The sequence below is a fragment of the Oncorhynchus keta genome, chromosome 12 (assembly GCF_023373465.1).
Source record: "Oncorhynchus keta strain PuntledgeMale-10-30-2019 chromosome 12, Oket_V2, whole genome shotgun sequence".
In the NCBI taxonomy this organism is placed as follows: Eukaryota; Metazoa; Chordata; class Actinopteri; order Salmoniformes; family Salmonidae; genus Oncorhynchus; species Oncorhynchus keta.
The window spans coordinates 47,969,928-47,995,383 of record NC_068432.1 but is presented as its reverse complement, the minus strand read 5'-3'; the positions used below and the strand labels follow the sequence as shown (position 1 = coordinate 47,995,383).

At 44.8% G+C, this 25,456-nt stretch overlaps 1 protein-coding gene and 1 long non-coding RNA gene across 6 annotated transcripts in view; one reads left to right on the top strand and one right to left on the bottom strand.

The window, feature by feature from the left end:
• nedd4l (NEDD4 like E3 ubiquitin protein ligase) overlaps positions 1–25,456 on the bottom strand; it is a 123,080-nt gene that overhangs the window by 34,845 nt on the left and 62,779 nt on the right. For 2 of the 4 annotated variants that reach the window (XM_052458532.1, XM_052458530.1), the window contains exons 5-9: positions 22,529–22,689; positions 21,877–22,012; positions 21,440–21,652; positions 16,140–16,220; positions 8,700–9,371 (exon numbers count right to left, since the gene is read on the bottom strand). In XM_052458532.1, the coding sequence (XP_052314492.1) occupies positions 8,715–9,371; positions 16,140–16,220; positions 21,440–21,652; positions 21,877–22,012; positions 22,529–22,689 (1,248 nt within the window). In that variant the 3' untranslated portion in view covers positions 8,700–8,714. Of the gene's footprint in view, positions 1–1,151; positions 1,311–1,798; positions 1,934–8,699; positions 9,372–16,139; positions 16,221–21,439; positions 21,653–21,876; positions 22,013–22,528; positions 22,690–25,456 lie in introns of those variants that run through there. The other 2 variants (XM_052458533.1, XM_052458531.1) reach the window with 2 other exon arrangements.
• LOC127906425 (uncharacterized) lies at positions 14,250–15,056 on the top strand. 2 transcript variants are annotated; one of them, XR_008061299.1, is made up of 3 exons: positions 14,250–14,389; positions 14,704–14,762; positions 14,913–15,056. It is a non-coding gene; the product is annotated as an uncharacterized LOC127906425 (long non-coding RNA). The 2 variants fall into 2 exon arrangements; XR_008061298.1 differs by lacking the exon at positions 14,250–14,389 and adding an exon at positions 14,502–14,625.

The following is a 25,456-nucleotide window of genomic DNA, read 5'->3' as shown; positions in this document are numbered from 1 at the left end:
AGTTTGTCCATTTCCTGGGCTGCATATGAATGAATCTCTCCCTCCCTCTCTAGCCTATGGAGTTTGTCCATTGCCTGGGCTGCATATGAATGAATCTCTCCCTCCCTCCCTATGGAGTTTCAGGCCATTTCCTGGGCTGCATATGAATCTCTCCCTCCCCCTCTAGCCTATGGAGTTTGTCCATTTCCTGGGCTGCATATGAATGAATCTCTCCCTCCCTCTCTAGCCTATGGAGTTTGTCCATTTCCTGGGCTGCATATGAATGAATCTCTCCCTCCCTCTCTAGCCTATGGAGTTTGTCCATTTCCTGGGCTGCATATGAATGAATCTCTCCCTCCCTCTCTAGCCTATGGAGTTTGTCCATTGCCTGGGCTGCATATGAATGTGTCTCTCTCCTATGTAGGGAATAGGTTGCCATTTGGGATGTAGCCTTAGTTAACTCTGGAGAGATCACACCTTGAGGAGATTAGAAAAGGGAAAAGATGTGTCCCTGATCATAGCTAAGCCATGCCAAGCCTCACCATGGTTCAACAAATCAGTCAGACTTCAGCACTTTGAAATCCATTATTATATTCAGATGACTGAATTGAATGACATTGCTTGAAGGTAGTGGTGTTTAAAAATAAAATGTCAGCTTCAAAATGATCTTCAGATGAAAGATGCTCTCACAGCGTAACACAAAGTTAAACTGAAGGTGGTGAAAGTACTGACAGAGAAGGAGTAAATGAGGTAAACAGCATTACAACGGTCAAGGGACGAGAAGGACAGAGAACAGTGGCATGCAGCAGAGTGGTACTGAACCTGAAAGACAGAAAGAGGAGACAGACAGGACAGGACAATGATAGAGGCTGAACCTGAATCAGAGACGAATGGTAGAACATGAGAATGTTAGACGGGAGGAGAGCAGATGACGGAACAGAGAATGTTAGACGGGAGGAGAGCAGATGACGGAACAGAGAATGTTAGACGGGAGGAGAGCAGATGACGGAACAGAGAATGTTAGACGGGAGGAGAGCAGATGATGAAAAGGGGGAGGAAAGAAAAGTGTTGTCTAGAGGGCGGGTAGGGTAGTGGTGGGGCGCTCTCATCAGTTAGATAGATAGGAGAGATTGAAGTAAGGAAGTCCTACAGGACAGGCTGGATAATCTCACCTCTAAGGGGGAGGACAGGGTAACGGTAGGGGAACTGAGACTACGGGCGCGGCGTATTTGCGGTTCAATCAGATGACTATTGTTGTTGGCTGAGGAAGAGGTGGAGGCGGCTTCAGCTGCAGCCCCGGAGTCAGAGGTACTCGCTTCGTCTTCAGTGTGCTGTCAGGGAGAGACTTTTTTAGTTAACACAGGTAGAAGGAGGAACAAGGCTGTGTGTGATAGACAGATGAAAACGGGAGGGAAGTTACAGGGTAAGGAGATGATCGGGCAGAGGAGAGATCATCCAATGTGTGTAGATAGAATGCATGAGATACACGCACACCACTTTAAATTTCCACTGAAATCTCCCATTCATCAAAACTCACGAGTTACGTGCACATTTCAAGTTAGTATTTGGCACATAGTAAGAAACAGAGTAAGAGAGGAGAGGGAGGAAGATGGACACACACTCCAGGTGACCTGGAGTGAGGCATGCACGCAGAGCCACACTTTAAGACAGGACGGCAGGAAGAGGGGGACAAAGAGAACAGTGGATGTAGTACCCAGGCACAGAGAAATGCCCCGATGGAATGAGGACAGAAGAGAGAAGAAGGAGTAAGTCCAGGCCCATGCAGTCTCTCCGTGCACCAGGTGAGGCCTCTAAGTACCTGGAGGATAGGCTTGGTCCAGGTGGTGCAGCGGTTGTTATGATTGACGTAATACGTGCGTCCCTTGGCGTCCTTCCTCTCCTCCCATCCTGGAGGTAGGCCTGGTGTGGTCAGGGCATAGGCTGTCGACTGAGACTGAACCAAGCAAGAGAAGCAAATGTTATTCGGGCCGGACAATATGGCCACCTGGAAGAAACTTGTGTGTAAACTGTATTTTTTTTTTTTTTTACACATTGATAAGAAATATAGAAACAGTGGGAGTGGGAGTGGCTTATTGACAACAACAAAAAACAGTACTGCAGTACAACAAGTAGCCTAGTACTATTGTACTACAATACTGCGGCTCCTCAGAAACTCACAGAAGCAGGCCAGCAGAAGCAGGACAGCTTTAGAAAAAACAAACACACAATGACAAACAAACCACATAGAACAGCTTTCAAACCTAACATACAACCTACCATATATGGTAAGACTCAGTCAAACCTGCATGCATACAACCTACCATATATAGTAAGACTCAGTCAAACATACATACAACCTACCATATATAGTAAGACTCAGTCAAACATACATACAACCTACCATATATAGTAAGACTCAGTCAAACATGCATACAACCTAACATATATAGTAAGACTCAGTCAAACATGCATACAACCTACCATATATAGTAAGACTCAGTCAAACATACATAGAACCTAACATATATAGTAAGACTCAGTCAAACATGCATACAACCTAACATATATAGTAAGACTCAGTCAAACATACATAGAACCTAACATATATAGTAAGACTCAGTCAAACATGCATACAACCTACCATATAGAGTAAGACTCAGTCAAACATGCATACAACCTACCATATATAGTAAGACTCAGTCAAACATGCATACAACCTACCATATAGAGTAAGACTCAGTCAAACATGCATACAACCTACCATATATAGTAAGACTCAGTCAAACATGCATACAACCTACCATATAGAGTAAGACTCAGTCAAACATGCATACAACCTACCATATATAGTAAGACTCAGTCAAACATGCATACAACCTAACATATATAGTAAGACTCAGTCAAACATGCATACAACCTAACATATATAGTAAGACTCAGTCAAACATGCATACAACCTAACATATATAGTAAGACTCAGTCAAACATGCATACAACCTACCATATATAGTAAGACTCAGTCAAACATGCATACAACCTACCATATATAGTAAGACTCAGTCAAACATACATACAACCTAACATATATAGTAAGACTCAGTCAAACATGCATACAACCTACCATATATAGTAAGACTCAGTCAAACATACATACAACCTAACATATATAGTAAGACTCAGTCAAACATGCATACAACCTACCATATATAGTAAGACTCAGTCAAACATGCATACAACCTACCATATATAGTAAGACTCAGTCAAACATGCATACAACCTACCATATATAGTAAGACTCAGTCAAACATACATACAACCTACCATATAGAGTAAGACTCAGTCAAACATGCATACAACCTACCATATATAGTAAGACTCAGTCAAACATGCATACAACCTACCATATAAGACTAGTAAGACTCAGTCAAACATACATACAACCTAACATATATAGTAAGACTCAGTCAAACATGCATACAACCTACCATATATAGTAAGACTCAGTCAAACATGCATACAACCTACCATATATAGTAAGACTCAGTCAAACATGCATACAACCTACCATATATAGTAAGACTCAGTCAAACATGCATACAACCTAACATATATAGTAAGACTCAGTCAAACATGCATACAACCTACCATATATAGTAAGACTCAGTCAAACATGCATACAACCTAACATATATAGTAAGACTCAGTCAAACATGCATACAACCTACCATATATAGTAAGACTCAGTCAAACATGCATACAACCTAACATATATAGTAAGACTCAGTCAAACATGCATACAACCTACCATATATAGTAAGACTCAGTCAAAACATGACTCAATACAACCTACCATATATAGTAAGACTCAGTCAAACATGCATACAACCTACCATATATAGTAAGACTCAGTCAAACATACATAGAACCTAACATATATAGTAAGACTCAGTCAAACATGCATACAACCTACCATATATAGTAAGACTCAGTCAAACATGCATACAACATATATAGTAAGACTAGTCAAACATGCATACAACCTATATATAGTAAGACTCAGTCAAACATGCATACAACCTAACATATATAGTAAGACTCAGTCAAACATGCATACAACCTACCATATATAGTAAGACTCAGTCAAACATGCATACAACCTACCATATATAGTAAGACTCAGTCAAACATGCATACAACCTACCATATATAGTAAGACTCAGTCAAACATGCATACAACCTACCATATATAGTAAGACTCAGTCAAACATGCATACAACCTACCATATATAGTAAGACTCAGTCAAACATGCATACAACCTACCATATATAGTAAGACTCAGTCAAACATGCATACAACCTAACATATATAGTAAGACTCAGTCAAACATGCATACAACCTACCATATATAGTAAGACTCAGTCAAACATGCATACAACCTACCATATATAGTAAGACTCAGTCAAACATGCATACAACCTAACATATATAGTAAGACTCAGTCAAACATGCATACAACCTAACATATATAGTAAGACTCAGTCAAACATGCATACAACCTACCATATATAGTAAGACTCAGTCAAACATGCATACAACCTACCATATATAGTAAGACTCAGTCAAACATGCATACAACCTACCATATATAGTAAGACTCAGTCAAACATGCATACAACCTACCATATATAGTAAGACTCAGTCAAACATGCATACAACCTACCATATATAGTAAGACTCAGTCAAACATGCATACAACCTAACATATATAGTAAGACTCAGTCAAACATGCATACAACCTACCATATATAGTAAGACTCAGTCAAACATGCATACAACCTACCATATAGTAGACTCAGTAAGACATCAGTCAAACATGCATACAACCTACCATATATAGTAAGACTCAGTCAAACATACATACAACCTACCATATATAGTAAGACTCAGTCAAACATACATACAACCTAACATATATAGTAAGACTCAGTCAAACATGCATACAACCTACCATATATAGTAAGACTCAGTCAAACATGCATACAACCTAACATATATAGTAAGACTCAGTCAAACATGCATACAACCTACCATATATAGTAAGACTCAGTCAAACATGCATACAACCTAACATATATAGTAAGACTCAGTCAAACATGCATACAACCTACCATATATAGTAAGACTCAGTCAAACATGCATACAACCTACCATATATAGTAAGACTCAGTCAAACATGCATACAACCTAACATATATAGTAAGACTCAGTCAAACATACATACAACCTAACATATATAGTAAGACTCAGTCAAACATGCATACAACCTAACATTCAGTGCATTCGGAAAATTATTCAGATTACTTTAACTTTTCCACATTTCTTTACATTACAGCCTTATTCTAAAACGGATTCAATTATTTTTTCCCCCTCATCAATCTACACACAATACCCCATAATGTCAAAGCAAAAATAGGTTAAGAAATTATTGCAAATGTATTAAAAATATATTTTTTAAATAGCTGTATCAGATGACTCAAAATTGAGCTCAGCTGCATCCTGTTTCCATTGATCATTTTTTAAATTCTTTATTTAACCTTTAGTTAACTGGGCAAGTCAGTTAAGAACAAGTTCTTAATTACAATGACGGACTACACCGGCCCAAACCCAGATGACGCTGGGCCAATTGTCCGCCACCCTATGGGACTCCCAATCACAGCCGGTTGTGATACCATCTGGAATCGAACCAGGGTGTCTGTAGTGACGCCTCAAGCACGGATGCAGTGCCTTAGACCGCTGCGTCACTCGGGATTGGAGTCCACCTGTGGTAAATTCAATTAATTGTTCAGTCCATTGCCTGTCTATATAAAGTCCCACAGTTGACAGTGCATGTCAGTGCAAAAACCAAGCCATGAGGTTGAAGTGGGGAAGGGTACCAAATGGGGAAGGGTACCAAAAAATGTCTGCAGCATTGAAGGTCCCCAAGAACAGTGGCCTCCATCATTCATAAATGGAATAAGTTTGGAACCATCAAGACTCTTCCTAGAGCTGGCCGCCCAGCCAAACTGATCAATCGGGGGAGAAGGGCCTTGGTCAGGGAGATGACCAAGAACCCGATGGTCACTGACAGGGCTCCAGAGTTCCTCCGTGGAGATTGGACAACCTTCCAGAAGGAAAACCATCTCTGCAACACTCCACCAAATCAGGCCTTTATGGTAGAGATGGAAGCCACTCCTCATTACAAGGCACGACAGCCCACTTGGAGTTTGCCAAAAAGGCACCTAAAGGACTCTCACTCAGACCATGAGAAATAAGACTCTCTGGTCTGATGAAACCAAGATTGAACTCTTTGGCCTGAATGCCAAGCATCACGTCTGGAGGAAACCTGGCACCATCCCTACGGGGAAGCATGATGGTGGCAGAATCATGCGGTGGGGATGTTTTTCAGCGGCAGGGACTGGGAGACTAGTCAGGATCAAGGGAAAGATGAACGGAGCAAAGTACAGAGAGATCCCTGATGAAATCCTGAGCACTCTGGAGCAGGATCTCAGACTGGGGCGACGGTTCACCTTCCAACAGCAGATCAACGACCCTAAGCACACAGCCAAGAAAAAGTAGGTGTAGCTTCGGGACAAGACTCTGAATGTCCTTGAGTGGCCCAGCCAGAGCCCGGACTTGAACCTGATCGAACATCTCTGGAGAGACCTGAAAATAGCTGTGCAGCAACGCTCCCCATCCAACCTGACAGAGCTTGAGAGGATCTGCAGAGAAGAATGGGAGAAACTCTCCAAATACAGGTGTTCCAAGCTTGTAGCGTCATACCCAAGAAGACTCTAGGCTGTAATCGCTGCCAAAGGTGCTTCAACAAAGTACTGAGTAAAAGGGTCTGAATACTTATGTAAATGTGATACTTCAGTTTTTGATACATTTGCAAACATATCTCAAAACCTGTTTTTACTTTGTCATTATGGGGTGGTGTGTGAATATTGATGAGGGGGGAAAAAAACAATTGATTTTAGAATAAGCCTGTAACGTAACAAAATGTAGAAAAAGTTAAGGGGTATGAATACTTTCCGAATGCACTGTATATAGTAAGCCACACTTAAAACGTACATACTGTGCAACCTAACACACATAGTAAGACACTCAAACCTTACTGTACAACCTAACATACCTAAGTAAGACACCCAAACCTTACTGTGCAACCTAACATACATAGTAAGACACTCAAACCTTACTGTGCAACCTAACATACCAAAGTAAGACACTCAAACCTTACTGTGCAACCTAACATACCTAAGTAAGACACTCAAACCTTACTGTACAACCTAACATATCTAAGTAAGACACTCAAACCTTACTGTGCAAGCTAACATACCTAAGTAAGACACTCAAACCTTACTGTACAACCTAACATACCTAACTAAGTAAGACACTCAAACCTTACTGTGCAACCTAACACACATAGTAAGACACTCAAACCTTACTGTGCAACCTAACATACCTAAGTAAGACACTCAAACCTTACTGTGCAACCTAACATACCTAAGTAAGACACTCAAACCTTACTGTGCAACCTAACATACCTAAGTAAGACACTCAAACCTTACTGTGCAACCTAACATACCTAAGTAAGACACTCAAACCTTACTGTGCAACCTAACATACCTAAGTAAGACACTCAAACCTTACTGTGCAACCTAACATACCTAAGTAAGACACTCAAACCTTACTGTACAACCTAACATACCTAAGTAAAGACACTCAAACCTTACTGTACAACCTAACATACCTAAGTAAGACACTCAAACCTTACTGTACAACCTAACACACATAGTAAGACACTCAAACCTTACTGTACAACCTAACATACCTAAGTAAGACACTCAAACCTTACTGTAAAACCTAACATACATAGTAAGACACCCAAACCTTACTGTGCAACCTAACATACATAGTAAGACACTCAAACCTTACTGTGCAACCTAACATACCAAAGTAAGACACTCAAACCTTACTGTGCAACCTAACATACCTAAGTAAGACACTCAAACCTTACTGTACAACCTAACATACCTAAGTAAGACACTCAAACCTTACTGTGCAACCTAACATACCTAAGTAAGACACTCAAACCTTACTGTACAACCTAACATACCTAAGTAAGACACTCAAACCTTACTGTACAACCTAACATACCTAAGTAAGACACTCAAACCTTACTGTGCAACCTAACATACCTAAGTAAGACACTCAAACCTTACTGTGCAACCTAACATACCTAAGTAAGACACTCAAACCTTACTGTACAACCTAACATACCTAAGTAAGACACTCAAACCTTACTGTACAACCTAACATACCTAAGTAAGACACTCAAACCTTACTGTGCAACCTAACATACCTAAGTAAGACACTCAAACCTTACTGTGCAACCTAACATACCTAAGTAAGACACTCAAACCTTACTGTGCAACCTAACATACCTAAGTAAGACACTCAAACTGCTCATTACAGACTAAAATACATCCCAGGCGGTGATGATGTGTGGACCTATCAGGAGAGCAGCAAACACAACCACACATGTACAAATTCACAGCCACTGAACGTCGTATGAAGAAATGTATATACACTTATTGAGTTGGTACGTGAGCTGAACTCTCCCATTGAGGGGTCACAACACAGAAGCAAGAGGGGAAACGGGTGGTCTCGTCTCCAGTCTCTAAGTCCTAACTTCTTAACCACCAGCTTGATACATAACGTTTGTGAGGAGGGAGGGGGACAAAACTAAAACGCTGCAGAGGGAGAGGATATTCATATGGCAGAGGTGCACTGATGTACAGCAGGTAGATAGATGTACAGTATATAGAATGGGACAACACTGATGTACAGCAGGTAGATAGATGTACAGTATATAGAATGGGACAACAATGATGTACAGCAGGTAGATAGATGTACAGTATATAGAATGGGACAACACTGATGTACAGCAGGTAGATAGATGTACAGTATATAGAATGGGACAACACTGATGTACAGCAGGTAGATAGATGTACAGTATATAGAATGGGACAACACTGATGTACAGCAGGTAGATAGATGTACAGTATATAGAATGGGACAACAATGATGTACAGTATATAGAATGGGACAACAATGATGTACAGCAGGCAGATAGATGTACAGTATATAGAATGGGAGAACACTGATGTACAGCAGGTAGATAGATGTACAGTATATAGAATGGGACAACACTGATGTACAGCAGGTAGATAGATGTACAGTATATATAATGGGACAACACTGATGTACAGCAGGTAGATTTGGACAACATTACCATGGGCTCCTCAACTCCAGTGACTGTTAGAGCTCTGGTTCTTCTGGTCTGGGAGCTCTGCTGGTAGAACACAGCTTTCTTTAGAGGGGAGGGGAGGGGGGGCTGAGGCAGGGGGTCAGGGTCAGATATGACCAGTGAGGCTGGGGCAGGGGGTCAGGGACAGATATGACCAGTGAGGCTGAGGCAGGGGGGTCAGGGACAGATATGACCAGTGAGGCTGAGGCAGGGGGGGTCAGGGACAGATATGACCAGTGAGGCTGAGGCAGGGGGTCAGGGACAGATATGACCAGTGAGGGTGAGGCATGGGGGTCAGGGACAGATATGACCAGTGAGGCTGAGGCATGGGGGTCAGGGACAGATATGACCAGTGAGGCTGAGGCAGGGGGTCAGGGACAGATATGACCAGTGGGGCTGAGGCAGGGGGTCAGGGACTGATATGACCAGTGAGGCTGAGGCAGGGGGTCAGGGACAGATATGACCAGTGAGGGTGAGGCATGGGGGTCAGGGACAGATATGACCAGTGAGGCTGAGGCATGGGGGTCAGGGACAGATATGACCAGTGAGGCTGAGGCATGGGGGTCAGGGACAGATATGACCAGTGAGGCTGAGGCGGGGGGAGGGGACAGATATGACCAGTGAGGCTGAGGCAGGGGGTCAGGGACAGATATGACCAGTGAGGCTGAGGCAGGGGGTCAGGGACAGATATGACCAGTGAGGGTGAGGCAGGGGGGTCAGGGACAGATATGACCAGTGAGGGTGAGGCATGGGGGTCAGGGACAGATATGACCAGTGAGGGTGAGGCATGGGGGTCAGGTAGGTGATGTGTGGAGGAGCAGGAAAGACTGACATGGGGAAGGAGGTGACTCTAGAGTCAGAGAGTCCAGGGGGTGATGCGGGGGACAGTGAGAGTCCAGGGGGTGATGCGGGGGACAGTAGGAGTACAGCTGGGTGAGGAGTGTAGCCATGCTCAGTGAGGATAGACTCCTGTGATGGTAGGGACAGGAGACATGGAGCATACCCAAACAGCTGACCACACAGGAGGAGAGGTGAGGGAAGGGGCACATGGAATCAGATTACCGTGGGTGGATTATAGTTGTGGATTATCATTGTTTGATTGGATTACGGGTTGAGAGTGAAGTAGTATATAAACAGCTGAATAAAAAGCTTTCAATTTGAGAAATCTGGAATTGTTTGAATGATTATTGTTAATGGATGCAAAAAGGCAATAAGTGTTAAGCTTTTTCTTTCTTTGAGAATCATGTGAGATGGATCCGACTAGCACCACAGTTGTTGATGACAGTAGAGCACCAACTCACACAAGAGAGTGGAATGCAAAGTGAGATAACACTACCCACCCACTCAGCCAATGTTAAGGAGAACTAGTGTGACTGATCTAGTAGGCTACAGGCACAGTCACACCAAATAACTGTGGGACTCTTTCTAACCCTTTCTTCCCTTCCCAATGCTTTTTTCCCCCCATTGTTGGCGCTCACCCTTCACTACGCCAGGTCGCAGTTGTAAATGAGAACTTGTTCTCAACCAGCCTACCTGGTTAAATAAAGGTGAAAAAAATAAAAAATTACTGACACTCACCGTTTCCTTAGTCATTAGCAACAGTAACCCTTTCCTTAGTCATTAGCAACAGTAACCCTTTCCTTATTCATTAGCAACAGTAACCCTTTCCTTATTCATTAGCAACAGTAACCCTTTCCTTATTCATTAGCAACAGTAACCCTTTCCTTAGTCATTAGCAACAGTAACCCTTTCCTTAGTCATTAGCAACAGTAACCCTTTCCTTAGTCATTAGCAACAGTAACCCTTTCCTTATTCATTAGCAACAGTAACCCTTTCCTTAGTCATTAGCAACAGTAACCCTTTCCTTAGTCATTAGCAACAGTAACCCTTTCCTTTGTCATTAGCAACAGTAACCCTTTCCTTATTCATTAGCAACAGTAACCCTTTCCTTAGTCATTAGCAACAGTAACCCTTTCCTTATTCATTAGCAACAGTAACCCTTTCCTTATTCATTAGCAACAGTAACCCTTTCCTTAGTCATTAGCAACAGTAACCCTTTCCTTAGTCATTAGCAACAGTAACCCTTTCCTTATTCATTAGCAACAGTAACCCTTTCCTTATTCATTAGCAACAGTAACCCTTTCCTTATTCATTAGCAACAGTAACCCTTTCCTTAGTCATTAGCAACAGTAATCCTTTCCTTAGTCATTAGCAACAGTAATCCTTTCCTTAGTCATTAGCAACAGTAATCCTTTCCTTATTCATTAGCAACAGTAACCCTTTCCTTAGTCATTAGCAACAGTAACCCTTTCCTTAGTCATTAGCAACAGTAATCCTTTCCTTAGTCATTAGCAACAGTAATCCTTTCCTTATTCATTAGCAACAGTAACCATTTCCTTAGTCATTAGCAACAGTAACCCTTTCCTTATTCATTAGCAACAGTAATCCTTTACTTAGTCATTAGCAACAGTAATCCTTTCCTTATTCATTAGCAACAGTAACCCTTTCCTTAGTCATTAGCAACAGTAACCCTTTCCTTAGTCATTAGCAACAGTAATCCTTTCCTTAGTCATTAGCAACAGTAATCCTTTCCTTATTCATTAGCAACAGTAACCATTTCCTTAGTCATTAGCAACAGTAACCCTTTCCTTATTCATTAGCAACAGTAATCATTTCCTTAGTCATTAGCAACAGTAATCCTTTCCTTAGTCACTTCATATGGCGGTTGGCAACCAACTTTAAGGTGCTATACCACCACCAACTGGACTGGAGTGTGGACCTCAGTTTCTTTCAATCACCCACATGGCGCTCGTTGACACGCGCGAGCAGTGTGGTCAGCATGCTGGTATGCAAAACTAATAATATATGCCATTTAGCAGACGCTTTTATCCAAAGCGACTTACAGTCATGTGTGCATACATTCTACGTATGGGTGGTCCCGGGAATCGAACCCACTACCCTGGCGTTACAAGCGCCATGCTCTACCAACTGAGCTACCAACTGAGTATGCAAGAGATTTTGTTGTAGGCAGAAAGCATCGGCGTAGAATTTTATTGCATTGACAGGCACGACTCAGGCTCATACTCTACACAAGCCGGTGTGCCATAACCCATCAGAGCTGCCGTAGGACCTATATGCAAAGAGACCACTGCCATATATGTATCTGTGTCATTCACTTTGAACTGAACTGTGTTTACAGCATGAGCCGTCGTGAGTAGATGAGCTTGTTTTGAAATCAAAGCGAGAGCTACATGTAGCAACGTGTGTACATCTGTTCATATCCTTTGCTAGTTAGTGAGTTATTAGCTCAGATATAGATCATGTGTAGTCAGCAATGGGGGAGTGATTGCTTCATACAAGAACACAAAATGTGTACATTTCTAGACATCTTTGAAAAGGGAGTCAGGTAAAGAGCTTTTTTTTTTGTCTTAAAGGGACAGTGTTGTATTTTGAGACAAGCTTGAAAAAGCTAAGTAGCCGATAATCAGACAAATTATGCTGCCTATCTATAATAATCTTATGGGAATAATGATGCATTTTATTTTGTAAAGTGATTTCTTGCATCAAAAATCATTTTCAGTCACCACATTGTCTGAAGGACAAGTGGATAAACAGGTTAATGTCAAGTCCTGCATGTTTATTTTTTCCTAAAAGGGACCTGAATAGAACAGCTATTTCCATGTTAAAATGTTATGGGATGCATTTTCTCCATTGTTTTTGATGATAGGCCACTCTGGTAGGCCTCCATTATGATCAAATAGCCACATTAGCCTACTTGGCCACTGTTAAAACTAACTTAAAGTGGATACAGCCTCAGTGTTCACGGGTACAGCCTCAGTGTTCACGGGTACAGCCTCAGTGTTCACGGGTACAGCCTCAGTGATCACGGGTACAGCCTCAGTGATCACGGGTACAGCCTCAGTGATCACCGGTACAGCCTCAGTGTTCACGGGTACAGCCTCAGTGTTCACGGGTACAGCCTCAGTGATCACGGGTACAGCCTCAGTGATCACGGGTACAGCCTCAGTGTTCACGGGTACAGCCTCAGTGATCACGGGTACAGCCTCAGTGATCACGGGTACAGCCTCAGTGTTCACGGGTACAGCCTCAGTGTTCACGGGTACAGCCTCAGTGTTCACGGGTACAGCCTCAGTGATCACAGTAAACACGCGCCAGAAGATGCACTGAATTTTCACAATGTTCAAGTTTGCACTCAGTAAACCAGAAATTTGCTCAGTGACAACATTTTTTTGAGGGAACATTGCCGACAACTAAGTTTCACCCCGGGCGAGGCAGAGAGGGGTCAACTGTGCAGGGCTGTCCCAAACCAATAACATGTAGCTTCCTTCCCTCCCTTCTGCAATAACTGAGGTCGTCTCACACACTGTCCATGTCAAGAACCATTTAAAACAGCCTTTTCACAGCTTATTTGTGTAGATATACTTTCTTCCGTCTGAGGTGCACTCCACAGCAAGAGAAACACTGCCCAGTTAGGGGAAGAATTACATAACCAACCATGCTCAACCTACACATTCCTTTTCATTCCCAGGAAAGTGTGTCAAACCAAACCAGTATATGGGACAGACTGAGCTACATGTGGAAACTGAAATCATCCCTTTGACACCAGACCTGGGTTCATAGAATCCAAATCCTGGGTCATAGTATCCAAATCCTGGGTTCATAGTATCCAAATCCAAATACTTAAGATGTACATAATTGAGCTTGCATGGTGCAATGGAACCAATAGAGTAGTCTGCCACTACAGGTAGGCTAGAGCAAACACTCATAGCACTTTGAAACCAATAGAGTAGTCTGCCACTCCAGGTAGGCTAGAGCAAACACTCATAGCACTTTGAAACCAATAGAGTAGTCTGCCACTCCAGGTAGGCTAGAGCAAACACTCATAGCACTTTGAAACCAATAGAGTAGTCTGCCACTCCAGGTAGGCTAGAGCAAACACTCATAGCACTTTGAAACCAATAGAGTAGTCTGCCACTACAGGTAGGCTAGAGCAAACACTCATAGCACTTTGAAACCAATAGAGTAGTCTGCCACTCCAGGTAGGCTAGAGCAAACACTCATAGCACTTTGAAACCAATAGAGTAGTCTGCCACTCCAGGTAGGCTAGAGCAAACACTCATAGCACTTTGAAACCAATAGAGTAGTCTGCCACTCCAGGTAGGCTAGAGCAAACACTCATAGCACTTTGAAACCAATAGAGTAGTCTGCCACTCCAGGTAGGCTAGAGCAAACACTCATAGCACTTTGAAACCAATAGAGTAGTCTGCCACTCCAGGTAGGCTAGAGCAAACACTCATAGCACTTTGGAACCAAGGTAGGCTAGTCAGTCCAATAGAGTAGTCTGCCACTCCAGGTAGGCTAGAGCAAACACTCATAGCACTTTGAAACCAATAGAGTAGTCTGCCACTACAGGTAGGCTAGAGCAAACACTCATAGCACTTTGAAACCAATAGAGTAGTCTGCCACTGGTAGGCTAGAGCAAACACTCATAGCACTTTGAAACTACAGGTAGGCTAGAGCAAACACTCATAGTCTGCCACTCCAGGTAGGCTGCCACTCCAGGTAGGCTAGAGCAAACACTCATAGCACTTTGAAACCAATAGAGTAGTCTGCCACTCCAGGTAGGCTAGAGCAAACACTCATAGCACTTTGAAACCAATAGAGTAGTCTGCCACTCCAGGTAGGCTAGAGCAAACACTCATAGCACTTTGAAACCAATAGAGTAGTCTGCCACTCCAGGTAGGCTAGAGCAAACACTCATAGCACTTTGAAACCAATAGAGTAGTCTGCCACTCCAGGTAGGCTAGAGCAAACACTCATAGCACTTTGAAACCAATAGAGTAGTCTGCCACTACAGGTAGGCTAGAGCAAACACTCATAGCACTTTGAATGATTTCAAATATTATATGAACCCAGATCTGTAGCCTACACATGCTTCCTAAGAAAGTGTGTCAAACCACAGAAACATGTGGTGACTGGATTTAGCCTCTGACTGTGAAAAAAAAATCCAGTCTAGAAAAATCCTCATTCTGCTACAGTTGTAAAAACCCCAGCTACCCACTCACTCATTCAGGTCAGGGAGATAAAAGGCTGACATCAGCACCTGTGCTTTTCCCTTCAGAAGCACTGGCTCCCTGGGCTACTGTGACTCAGATCTCTGTCTAGGATGTGTTTGATTAGGAAGGATAGAATTACTGCCACTGTTACAGAAACACACAGCCTGACACTGCAGAGTGAATCACCACCAGGCAGTAAGGAATCACAACAAGCAGAGAGGAGGAGGGGAGAGGACAGGAGGAAGACAGCAGGAGAGGGGAGAGGAAAGGAGGAGAGGACATGAGGAGAGGGGGGAGAACAGGAGGAGGGGAGAGGACAGGAGGAAGACAGGAGGAGGGGAGAGGACAGGAGGAAGACAGCAGGAGAGGGGAGAGGAAAGGAGGAGAGGACGTGAGGAGGAGAGGGGGGAGAACAGGAGGAGGGGAGAGGACAGGAGGAAGACAGCAGGAGAGGGGACAGGAAAGGAGGAGAGGACATGAGGAGGAGAGGGGGAGAACAGGAGGAGGGGAGAGGACAGGAGGAAGACAGCAGGAGAGGGGACAGGAAAGGAGGAGAGGACATGAGGAGGAGAGGGGGGAGAACAGAAGGAGGGAAGGAGAGGACAGGAGGAAAGGAGAGGTGAGGAAGACCGGAGGAGAGGAGAACAGAAAGAGCTGCCTGTGTAGTAAAGGAATGGGAAGGCAGAGGTGGAACAACAGAGGAGAACATGAAGAAAGAGTGTGTGTATCGTACCGCTGGAGGAGGAGGCTGGGCCTGGTCACTGACCCCATCTGTCATACTGGAGGAGCGCAGCCTGGAGGTCAGATGGCTCTGCTGAGGGGAGACGGAGGGAGGGATTGTTTTTTTAAGACTTTTTCTTCTGGTCTTTTTTTTTTTTTTTTTTTTTTTGAATCCAAGATGGCGTAGCAATCGGACGTGTGTTTTGTCTTGTCCCGTCCTGTCTAGTGTAAATATAGTTTTCTTCGTTTTTTTTTTTCTGTATATATTTCGTACATATTTTAATCTCACTTTCAAACTAGAGCTGAATATACTCTCCTGCAACCCGCATCACCCAATGTGGTACGGATCTGCTTTTTCTATACTTTACTTTAGAACCGTCAGAAGCTAGCCAGCTAACTAGCTACTACTCAGTTAGCCATTGCTAGCGGTCTTCAAAGCTAACTAGGACACCAGCGCGACATCAACCCAGAGCATATCAGACTGCTCTTTCTCTACCACATCTCCGGATTCCTACCGCAAGCTCTGAACCTTTACACCGGATCATCGCAACTAGCTAGCTGCAATCCGAGTGGCTACTCCTGGCTAACGTCTCTGTCCCAAAACAAGCTACAGTTAGCCTTGAGCTAAGCCCATCTCCCGACTAGCCGAAGAGGCCCAACAATACCTCTTTTGCCAATTGGCCTGGACCCTTTACTGCCGACACGGAGCCCCGCCGATCCATCACGACTGGTCCGCCGACATAATCGTCCGAGGTGGTTTCAACAGGCTTTTTCGTTGCGACATCGCCAAAGATCCATCTGCTGGCCAAGGCCCGCGAGCTTTCTGAAACGCTGTGTCTCCAGCTCACCTAGCGTACTAGAGCACCTGTAGCATACTCCTGGGCTACAATTACCCGGGCCCACGACCGGTCTGTCGATGTCACCGCAAGAAGAGGAATAAACAGACTCACCCCATCGCGACGTCCCCCAAAGGTTAGCTCTCTAGCCCTCGCTATCTCCCTGCTTGCTAATTCGGCCTGCTAACGGTTAGCTTGTCTAGCCCGGGCCTACGAACTGTTAGCTTGTTAGCACAGGCCTGCTAACCATCTGGCTCACTGCGTTCTAAACACTCTGAACCCATTTACTTTCTATCTCTCTTTGATTTTTATTTTGTTTATACCTTCCGGAAACCTGCCTCACCCACTGTGATACGGAATCGCTATCACCTTTAATTTTTATTTTATTTTTATGACACACTCAAGAACCTCCAGACGCTAACCAGCTAACTAGCTACAAGCTATTTAGTCATTGTTAGTTTTTTTTTAAAACCTGGATAACACTCGCCAGCCCAGCTTCCCTGCCCATCCACCGCTGCCCCCTGGACACTGATCTCTTGGCTACATAGCTGACGCACGCTGGACTGTCCATTAATCACGGTACTCCATTCTGCTTGTTTGTTTTATCTGTCGACCCAGTTGCCTAGTCAACGCCATTTTACCTGCTGTTTGTTGTGCTAGCTGATTAGCCTCGCCTACTGTTTTTAGCTAGCTTTCCCAATTCAACACCTGTGATTACTGTATGCCTCGCTGTATGTCTCTCCCAAATGTCAATATGCCTTGTATACTGTTGTTCAGGTTAGTTATCATTGTTTTAGTTCACAATGGAGCCCCTAGATCCACTCTGCATACCCCTGTTACCTCCTTTGTCCCACCCCCCCCACACATGCGGTGACCTCACCCATTACAACCAGCATGTCCAGAGATACAACCTCTCTCATCATCACCCAGTGCCTGGGCTTACCTCCGCTGTACCCGCACCCCACCATACCCCTGTCTGCGCATTATGCCCTGAATATATTCTACCATGCCCAGAAACCTGCTCCTCTTATCCTCTGCCCCCAACGCTCTAGGCGACCAGTTTTGATAGCCTTTAGCCGCACCCTCATACTACTCCTTCTCTGTTCCGCGGGTGATGTGGAGGTAAACCCAGGCCCTGCATGTCCCCAGGTACCCTCATTTGTTGACTTCTGTGATCGAAAAAGTCTTGGTTTTATGCATGTCAACATCAGAAGCCTCCTCCCTAAGTTTGTTTTACTCACTGCTTTAGCACACTCTGCTAACCCTGATGTCCTTGCCGTGTCTGAATCCTGGCTCAGGAAGGCCACCAAAAATTCAGAGATTTCCATACCCAACTATAACATCTTCCGTCAAGATAGAACTGCCAAAGGGGCGGAGTCGCAGTCTACTGCAGAGATAGCCTGCAAAGTAATGTCATACTTTCCAGGTCCATACCCAAACAGTTTGAACTACTAATTTTGAAAATTACTCTCTCCAGAAACAAGTCTCTCACTGTTGCCGCCTGCTACCGACCCCCGTCAGCTCCCAGCTGTGCCCTGGACACCATTTGTGAATTGATCGCCCCCATCTAGCTTCAGAGTTTGTCCTGTTAGGTGACCTAAACTGGGATATGCTTAACACCCCGGCAGTCCTACAATCTAAGCTAGATGCCCTCAATCTCACGCAAATCATCAAGGAACCCACCAGGTACAACCCTAACTCTGTAAACAAGGGCACCCTCATAGACGTCATCCTGACCAACTGGCCCTCCAAATATACCTCCGCTGTCTTCAACCAGGATCTCAGCGATCACTGCCTCATCGCCTGTATCCGCCACGGAGCCGCAGTCAAACGACCACCCCTCATCACTGTCAAACGCTCCCTAAAACACTTCTGTGAGCAGGCCTTTCTAATCGACCTGGCCCGTGTATCCTGGAAGGACATTGACCTCATCCCGTCAGTTGAGGATGCCTGGTCATTCTTTAAAAGTAACTTCCTCACCATTTTGGATAAGCATGCTCCGTTCAAAAAATGCAGAACCAAGAACAGATACAGCCCTTGGTTCACTCCAGACCTGACTGCCCTCGACCAGCACAAAAACATCCTGTGGCGGACTGCAATAGCATCGAATAGCCCCCGTGATATGCAACTGTTCAGGGAAGTCAGGAACCAATACACGCAGTCAGTCAGGAAAGCTAAGGCCAGCTTCTTCAGGCAAAAGTTTGCATCCTGTAGCTCCAACTCCAAAAGTTCTGGGACACTGTGAAGTCCATGGAGAACAAGAGCACCTCCTCCCAGCTGCCCACTGCACTGAGGCTAGGAAACACGGTCTCCACCGATAAATCCATGATTATCGAAAACTTCAATAAGCACTTCTCAACGGCTGGCCATGCCTTCCGCCTGGCTACTCCAACCTCGGCCAACAGCTCCGCCCCGTAGTTCCTCACCCAAGCCTCTCCAGGTTCTCCTTTACCCAAATCCAGATAGCAGATGTTCTGAAAGAGCTGCAAAACCTGGACCCGTACAAATCAGCTGGGCTTGACAATCTGGACCCGCTATTTCTGAAACTATCTGCCGCCATTGTCGCAACCCCTATTACCAGCCTGTTCAACCTCTCTTTCATATCGTCTGAGATCCCCAAGGATTGGAAAGCTGCCGCAGTCATCCCCCTCTTCAAAGGAGGAGACACCCTGGACCCAAACTGCTATAGACCTATATCCATCCTGCCCTGCCTATCTAAGGTCTTCAAAGCCAAGTCAACAAACAGGTCACTGACCATCTCGAATCCCACCGTACCTTCTCCGCTGTGCAATCTGGTTTCCGAGCCGGTCACGGGTGCACCTCAGCCACACTCAAGGTACTAAATGATATCATAACCGCCATCGATAAAAGACAGTACTGTGCAGCCGTCTTCATCGACCTCGCCAAGGCTTTCGACTCTGTCAATCACCAAATTCTTATCGGCAGACTCAACAGCCTCGGTTTTTCGGATGACTGCCTTGCCTGGTTCACCAATTACTTTGCAGACAGAGTTCAGTGTGTCAAATCAGAGGGCATGCTGTCCGGTCCTCTGGCAGTCTCTATGGGGGTGCCACAGGGTTCAATTCTCGGGCCGACTCTTTTCTCTGTATATATCAATGATGTTGCTCTTGCTGCGGGCGATTCCCTGATCCACCTCTACGCAGACGACACCATTCTATATACTTTCGGCCCGTCATTGGACACTGTGCTATCAAACCTCCAAACGAGCTTCAATGCCATACAGCACTCCTTCTGTGGCCTCCAACTGCTCTTAAACGCGAGTAAAACCAAATGCATGCTTTTCAACCGATCGCTGCCTGCACCCGCATGCCCGACTAGCATCACCACCCTGGATGGTTCCAACCTTGAATATGTGGACATCTATAAGTACCTAGGTGTCTGGCTAGACTGCAAACTCTCCTTCCAGACTCACATCAAACATCTCCAATCAAAAATCAAATCCAGAGTCGGCTTTCTATTCCGCAACAAAGCCTCCTTCACTCACGCTGCCAAGCTTACCCTAGTAAAACTGACTATCCTACCGATCCTCGACTTCGGCGATGTCATCTACAAAATGGCTTCCAACACTCTACTCAGCAAACTGGATGCAGTCTATCACAGTGCCATCCGTTTTGTCACTAAAGCACCTTATACCACCCACCACTGCGACTTGTATGCTCTAGTCGGCTGGCCCTCACTACATATTCGTCGCCAGACCCACTGGCTCCAGGTCATTTACAAGTCCATGCTAGGTAAAGCTCCGCCTTATCTCAGTTCACTGGTCACGATGGAAACACCCATCCGTAGCACGCGCTCCAGCAGGTGTATCTCACTGATCATCCCTAAAGCCAACACCTCATTTGGCCGCCTTTCGTTCCAGTACTCTGCTGCCTGTGACTGGAACGAATTGCAAAAATCGCTGAAGTTGGAGACTTTTATCTCCCTCACCAACTTCAAACATCAGCTATCCGAGCAGCTAACCGATCGCTGCAGCTGTACATAGTCTATAGGTAAATAGCTCACCCTTTTTCACCTACCTCATTCCCATACTGTTTTTATACTGTTTTTATTTATTTACTTTTCTGCTCTTTTGCACACCAATATCTCTACCTGTACATGCCCATCTGATCATTTATCACTCCAGTGTTAATCTGCAAAATTGTATTATTCGCCTACCTCCTCATGCCTTTTGCACACATTGTATATAGACTGCCCATTTTTTCTACTGTGTTATTGACTTGCTAATTGTTTACTCCATGTGTAACTCTGTGTTGTCTGTTCACACTGCTATGCTTTATCTTGGCCAGGTCGCAGTTGCAAATGAGAACTTGTTCTCAACTAGCCTACCTGGTTAAATAAAGGTGAAATAAAATAAAAAAATACAAGAACAAATGTTTTCACACATACTGGAATGGTGCTAATGAATGATGTTAAAAAGTGCTGAATTTGCAGAATCAAACGGGTCAGTGATTCTCACCACAGCAGAAGCGTGGCTGGGGGCGGCCACCTCTCCGTTGATGTCAGGCGGGGGGCCGGATGGGGTTGGAGAGAGAGAGAGGTGCAAGTTGATCTCCTCTGAGAACTCCTGGAGGGGTGGGGGGGCAGGCGTTTGGGGGATGGCCGTCGCCATTGAGGAGGAGGGGACAGGTAGGGGGCCGTCTGGACTCTCTTCAGTGATTGGCTCCCACGACTGTGCAGAGAGAGAGAGTGCGCGAGAGTATGTACTGTACCTCTGACTAGTTTGGAAAATCCTTCTGTATTCTACGGTAAAGATAAGGCATTTATCCATCAACCTATTTTAAGTAACAATGTTGGTGTAATATTGTCCTGGTATGAAGCAATAGATGACCTTGGATTTACGAAGATCTTGATTAAAACATATTGTACAGTCGAGCGGTCAAAGGTCAGACTCACATCTTCCATGTCTCTGGGTTCTGTGTGTTCGTTCTCCAAGTCTTCAGAGATGTGTCGTCTAGACCTGAAAACCCGGTGGGCCTGGATGCTGTTCGCCCGCTGCTGATTGTCATTCTCCACCTCCGAAACATCATCCCTGTAGAGAAGAGATAATTAACATTTTACATTTTTGTGCACAGAGAGAACAAGAGAGGACTGAGTCTGGAGGACTCCAGAAGACCTAGCACCGAGCCCTCGGGGACACTAGAAGACCTAGCACCGAGCCCTGGGGGACACCAGAGGACCTAGCACCGAGCCCTGGGGGACACCAGAAGACCTAGCACTGAGCCCTGGGGGACACCAGAAGACCTAGCACCGAGCCCTGGGGGACACCAGAGGACCTAGTACAGGGCCCTGGGGGACACCAGAGGACCTAATACAGAGCCCTGGGGGACACCAGAAGACCTAGCACAGAGCCCTGGGGGACACCAAAGGACCTAGTACAGAGCCCTGGGGGACACCAAAGGACCTAGTACAGCGCCCTCGGGGACACCAGAGGACCTAGTACAGAGCCCTGGGGGACACCAGAGGACCTAGTACAGAGCTCTGGGGGACACCAGAGGACCTAGAGCAGTTCTGATAACTGTGTGTAAAGATAACGTAGTATACATACACGTTACTGGGTCGTTTCCACTGTGTATAGCGGTTGTTGTGGTTGACGTAGTAGGTTCTACCCAGGTTATCAACCTTCTCCTCCCATCCTGGGGGCAGTGGGGGCTGGACAGCCTGGGGCCTCTGGACGCTGGGATCGGCAGAGTCGTTCACCTCCCAGCCCTGAGAAGCACAAAGGCACAGGAGGAGAGTGCTCAAAGACACAGCCAGAGAGAGAGACACGGCACAGACAGAAAGAGAGACACGGCACAGACAGAGAGAGAGACACGGCACAGACAGAGAGAGAGACACGGCACAGACAGAGAGAGAGACACGGCACAGACAGAGAGAGAGACACGGCACAGACAGAGAGAGAGACACGGCACAGACAGAGAGAGAGACATGGCACACAGCCAGGAAACAAAACACACACCTTTTGGTGTACCTTATACCTTACATTCCACTGTCTGTCTGAGATCTCGCAAGAACGTTGGAGATTTTCTTTTTTTCTTCTTTTTCTTCAGTTCTCCTGCTAAATGTTAGCCTGGGTACCCGTCTGTTTAGCTACAATTCCACTCTTACTCGGTGTCATATGCCAAAGATGTTTAGCAAGACAAAGAGTGGAATGATGGCTAAACAGACGGGTACCGAGACTAGCTATATGTCACCCTATCTAGGCCTCATTTTACTGAGTGAAAAACTATAAGCCATCTTGCCCTCTCTCGCTCTCTTACTCAGATTAAGTCACTGGCACACAGAAGCGTACAGAAACACACACCAAACACATACTTTAATTTTCCATTAGATCAGACTTTTGAAAATGAAAGGAAGTGGGGAAGTGAGTGAGCGAGTGAATGGTGTTTCCAGAAAGAGAGGCCAGACCAGAACAGACTAGACGTTTTCTCCAGACTCCCTGTTGGCAGTAACAGACTTTTGTTACTCCACCTCCACAACTGTATGCATGTATATACAGTACCACTCAAAAGCTTGGACACACCTACTGATTCAAGGGCTACATTGGAGAATAATAGTGAATATATCAAAACTATGAAATAGCACATATGGAGTCATGTAGTAACCAAAGAAGTGTTAAACAAAAAAAAATATATATATATATTTATACTTGAGATTCTTCAAAGTAGCCACCCTTTGCTTTGATGACAGCTTTGCACACTCTTGGCATTCTCTTAACCAGCTTCACTTGGAATGCTTTTCCAACCGTCTTGAAGAAGTTCCTACACATGCTGAGCACTTGTTGGCTGCTTTTCCTTCACTTTGCGATCCAAATAATCCCAAACCATCTCAACTGGGTTGATGTCAGGTGATTGTGGAGGCCAGGTCATCTGATGCTGCACCTCCTTCACTTTCCTTGGTCAAATAGCCCTTACACAGCCTGGAGGTGTGTTGGGTCATTTTTCTGTTGAAAAACAAAGTTTAGCCCCACTAAGCGCAAACCAAATGGGATGGCGTATCGCTGCAGAATGCTGTGGTAGCTATGTCGGTAAAGTGTGCCTTGAATTCACCTGTCACCAGCAAAGCAACCCCACACCTCCTCCTCCATGCTTCACAGTGGGAACCGCACATGCAAAGATGATCCATTCACCTTCTCTGCATCTCACAAAGACACGGTTGGAATCAAAAATCTAACATTTCTACTCATCAGACCAAAGGACTGATTTCCACTGGTGTAATGTACATTGCTTGTGTTTCTTGGCCCAAGGAAGTCCCTTCTTATTATTGGTGTCCTTTACTGAGTAATCAAGGGGAGAAGGGCCTTGGTCAGGGAGGTGACCAAGAACCTGCTGGTCACTCTGACAGAGCACCAGAGATCCTCTGTGGAGATGGGAGAACATTCCAGAAGGACAACCATCTCTGCAGCACTCCACCAATCAGGCCTTTATGGTAGAGTGGCCAGACGGAAGCCTCTACTCAGTAAAAAGGCACATGACAGCCAGCTTGGAGTTTGCCAAAAGGCACGTAAAGACTATCAGACCATGATAAACAAAATGATCTCTGTCTGATAAAACCAAGATTGAACTATTTGTCTTGAATGCCAAGCATTACATCTGGAAGAAACCTGGCACCATCCCTCTGATGAAGCTTGTTGGGAGACTAGACTGGGAGACTAGTCAGGATTGAGGGAAAGAAGAATGGAGAAAAGTACAGAGATCCTTGATGATCAGGACCTCAGACTGGGGTGAAGGTTCCTCTTCCAACAGCACACAGCCCAGACAACGCAGGAGCGACTTCGGGAAAAGTCTCTGAATGTCCTAGAGTGGCCCAGCCAGAGCCCGGACTTGAACCCGATTGAACATCTCTGGAGAGATCTGAAAATAGCTGTGCTTCCCTTCCAACCTGACATGAGCTTGAGAGGATCAGCAGAGAAGAATGGGAGAAACTCCCCAAATACAGGTGTGCCAAGCTTGTAGAATCATACCCAAGAAGACTCCAGGCTGTAATCGCTCCCAGAGGTGCTTCAACAAAGTAAAGGGTCTGAATACTTTTGTAAATGTGATATTTCAGCTCTTTTTTACATTTTATCATAAATGTGAAGAAAAAAAATCTTTAAAAAAACTGTTTTTGCTTTGTCATTATGGGGTATTGTGATGTCATTATGGGGTATTGTGTGTATGTAGATTGATGAGGGGGGGAAAGTATTCAATCCATTTTAGAATAAGGCTGTAACGTAACAACATTGTGGAAAAAGTTGAGGGGTCTGAATACTTTCCGAATGCACTGTATGTAGGAAAATTATATTATTTTCAAAAAAATCAGGACTGTACTGAATTTGTTAAAACACTATTTTAAGCTTAACGGTTAGGTTTAGGGTTTGGGGTTAAGGTTAGGGGTTTTGGGGTTAAGGTTAGGCCTAGGGAAAACACATTTTTACTCCCCAAAAAGTCCTGACATTTCACGTTAAAAAAAAGCTGTGCGCTTGTGCCTGTCTTCT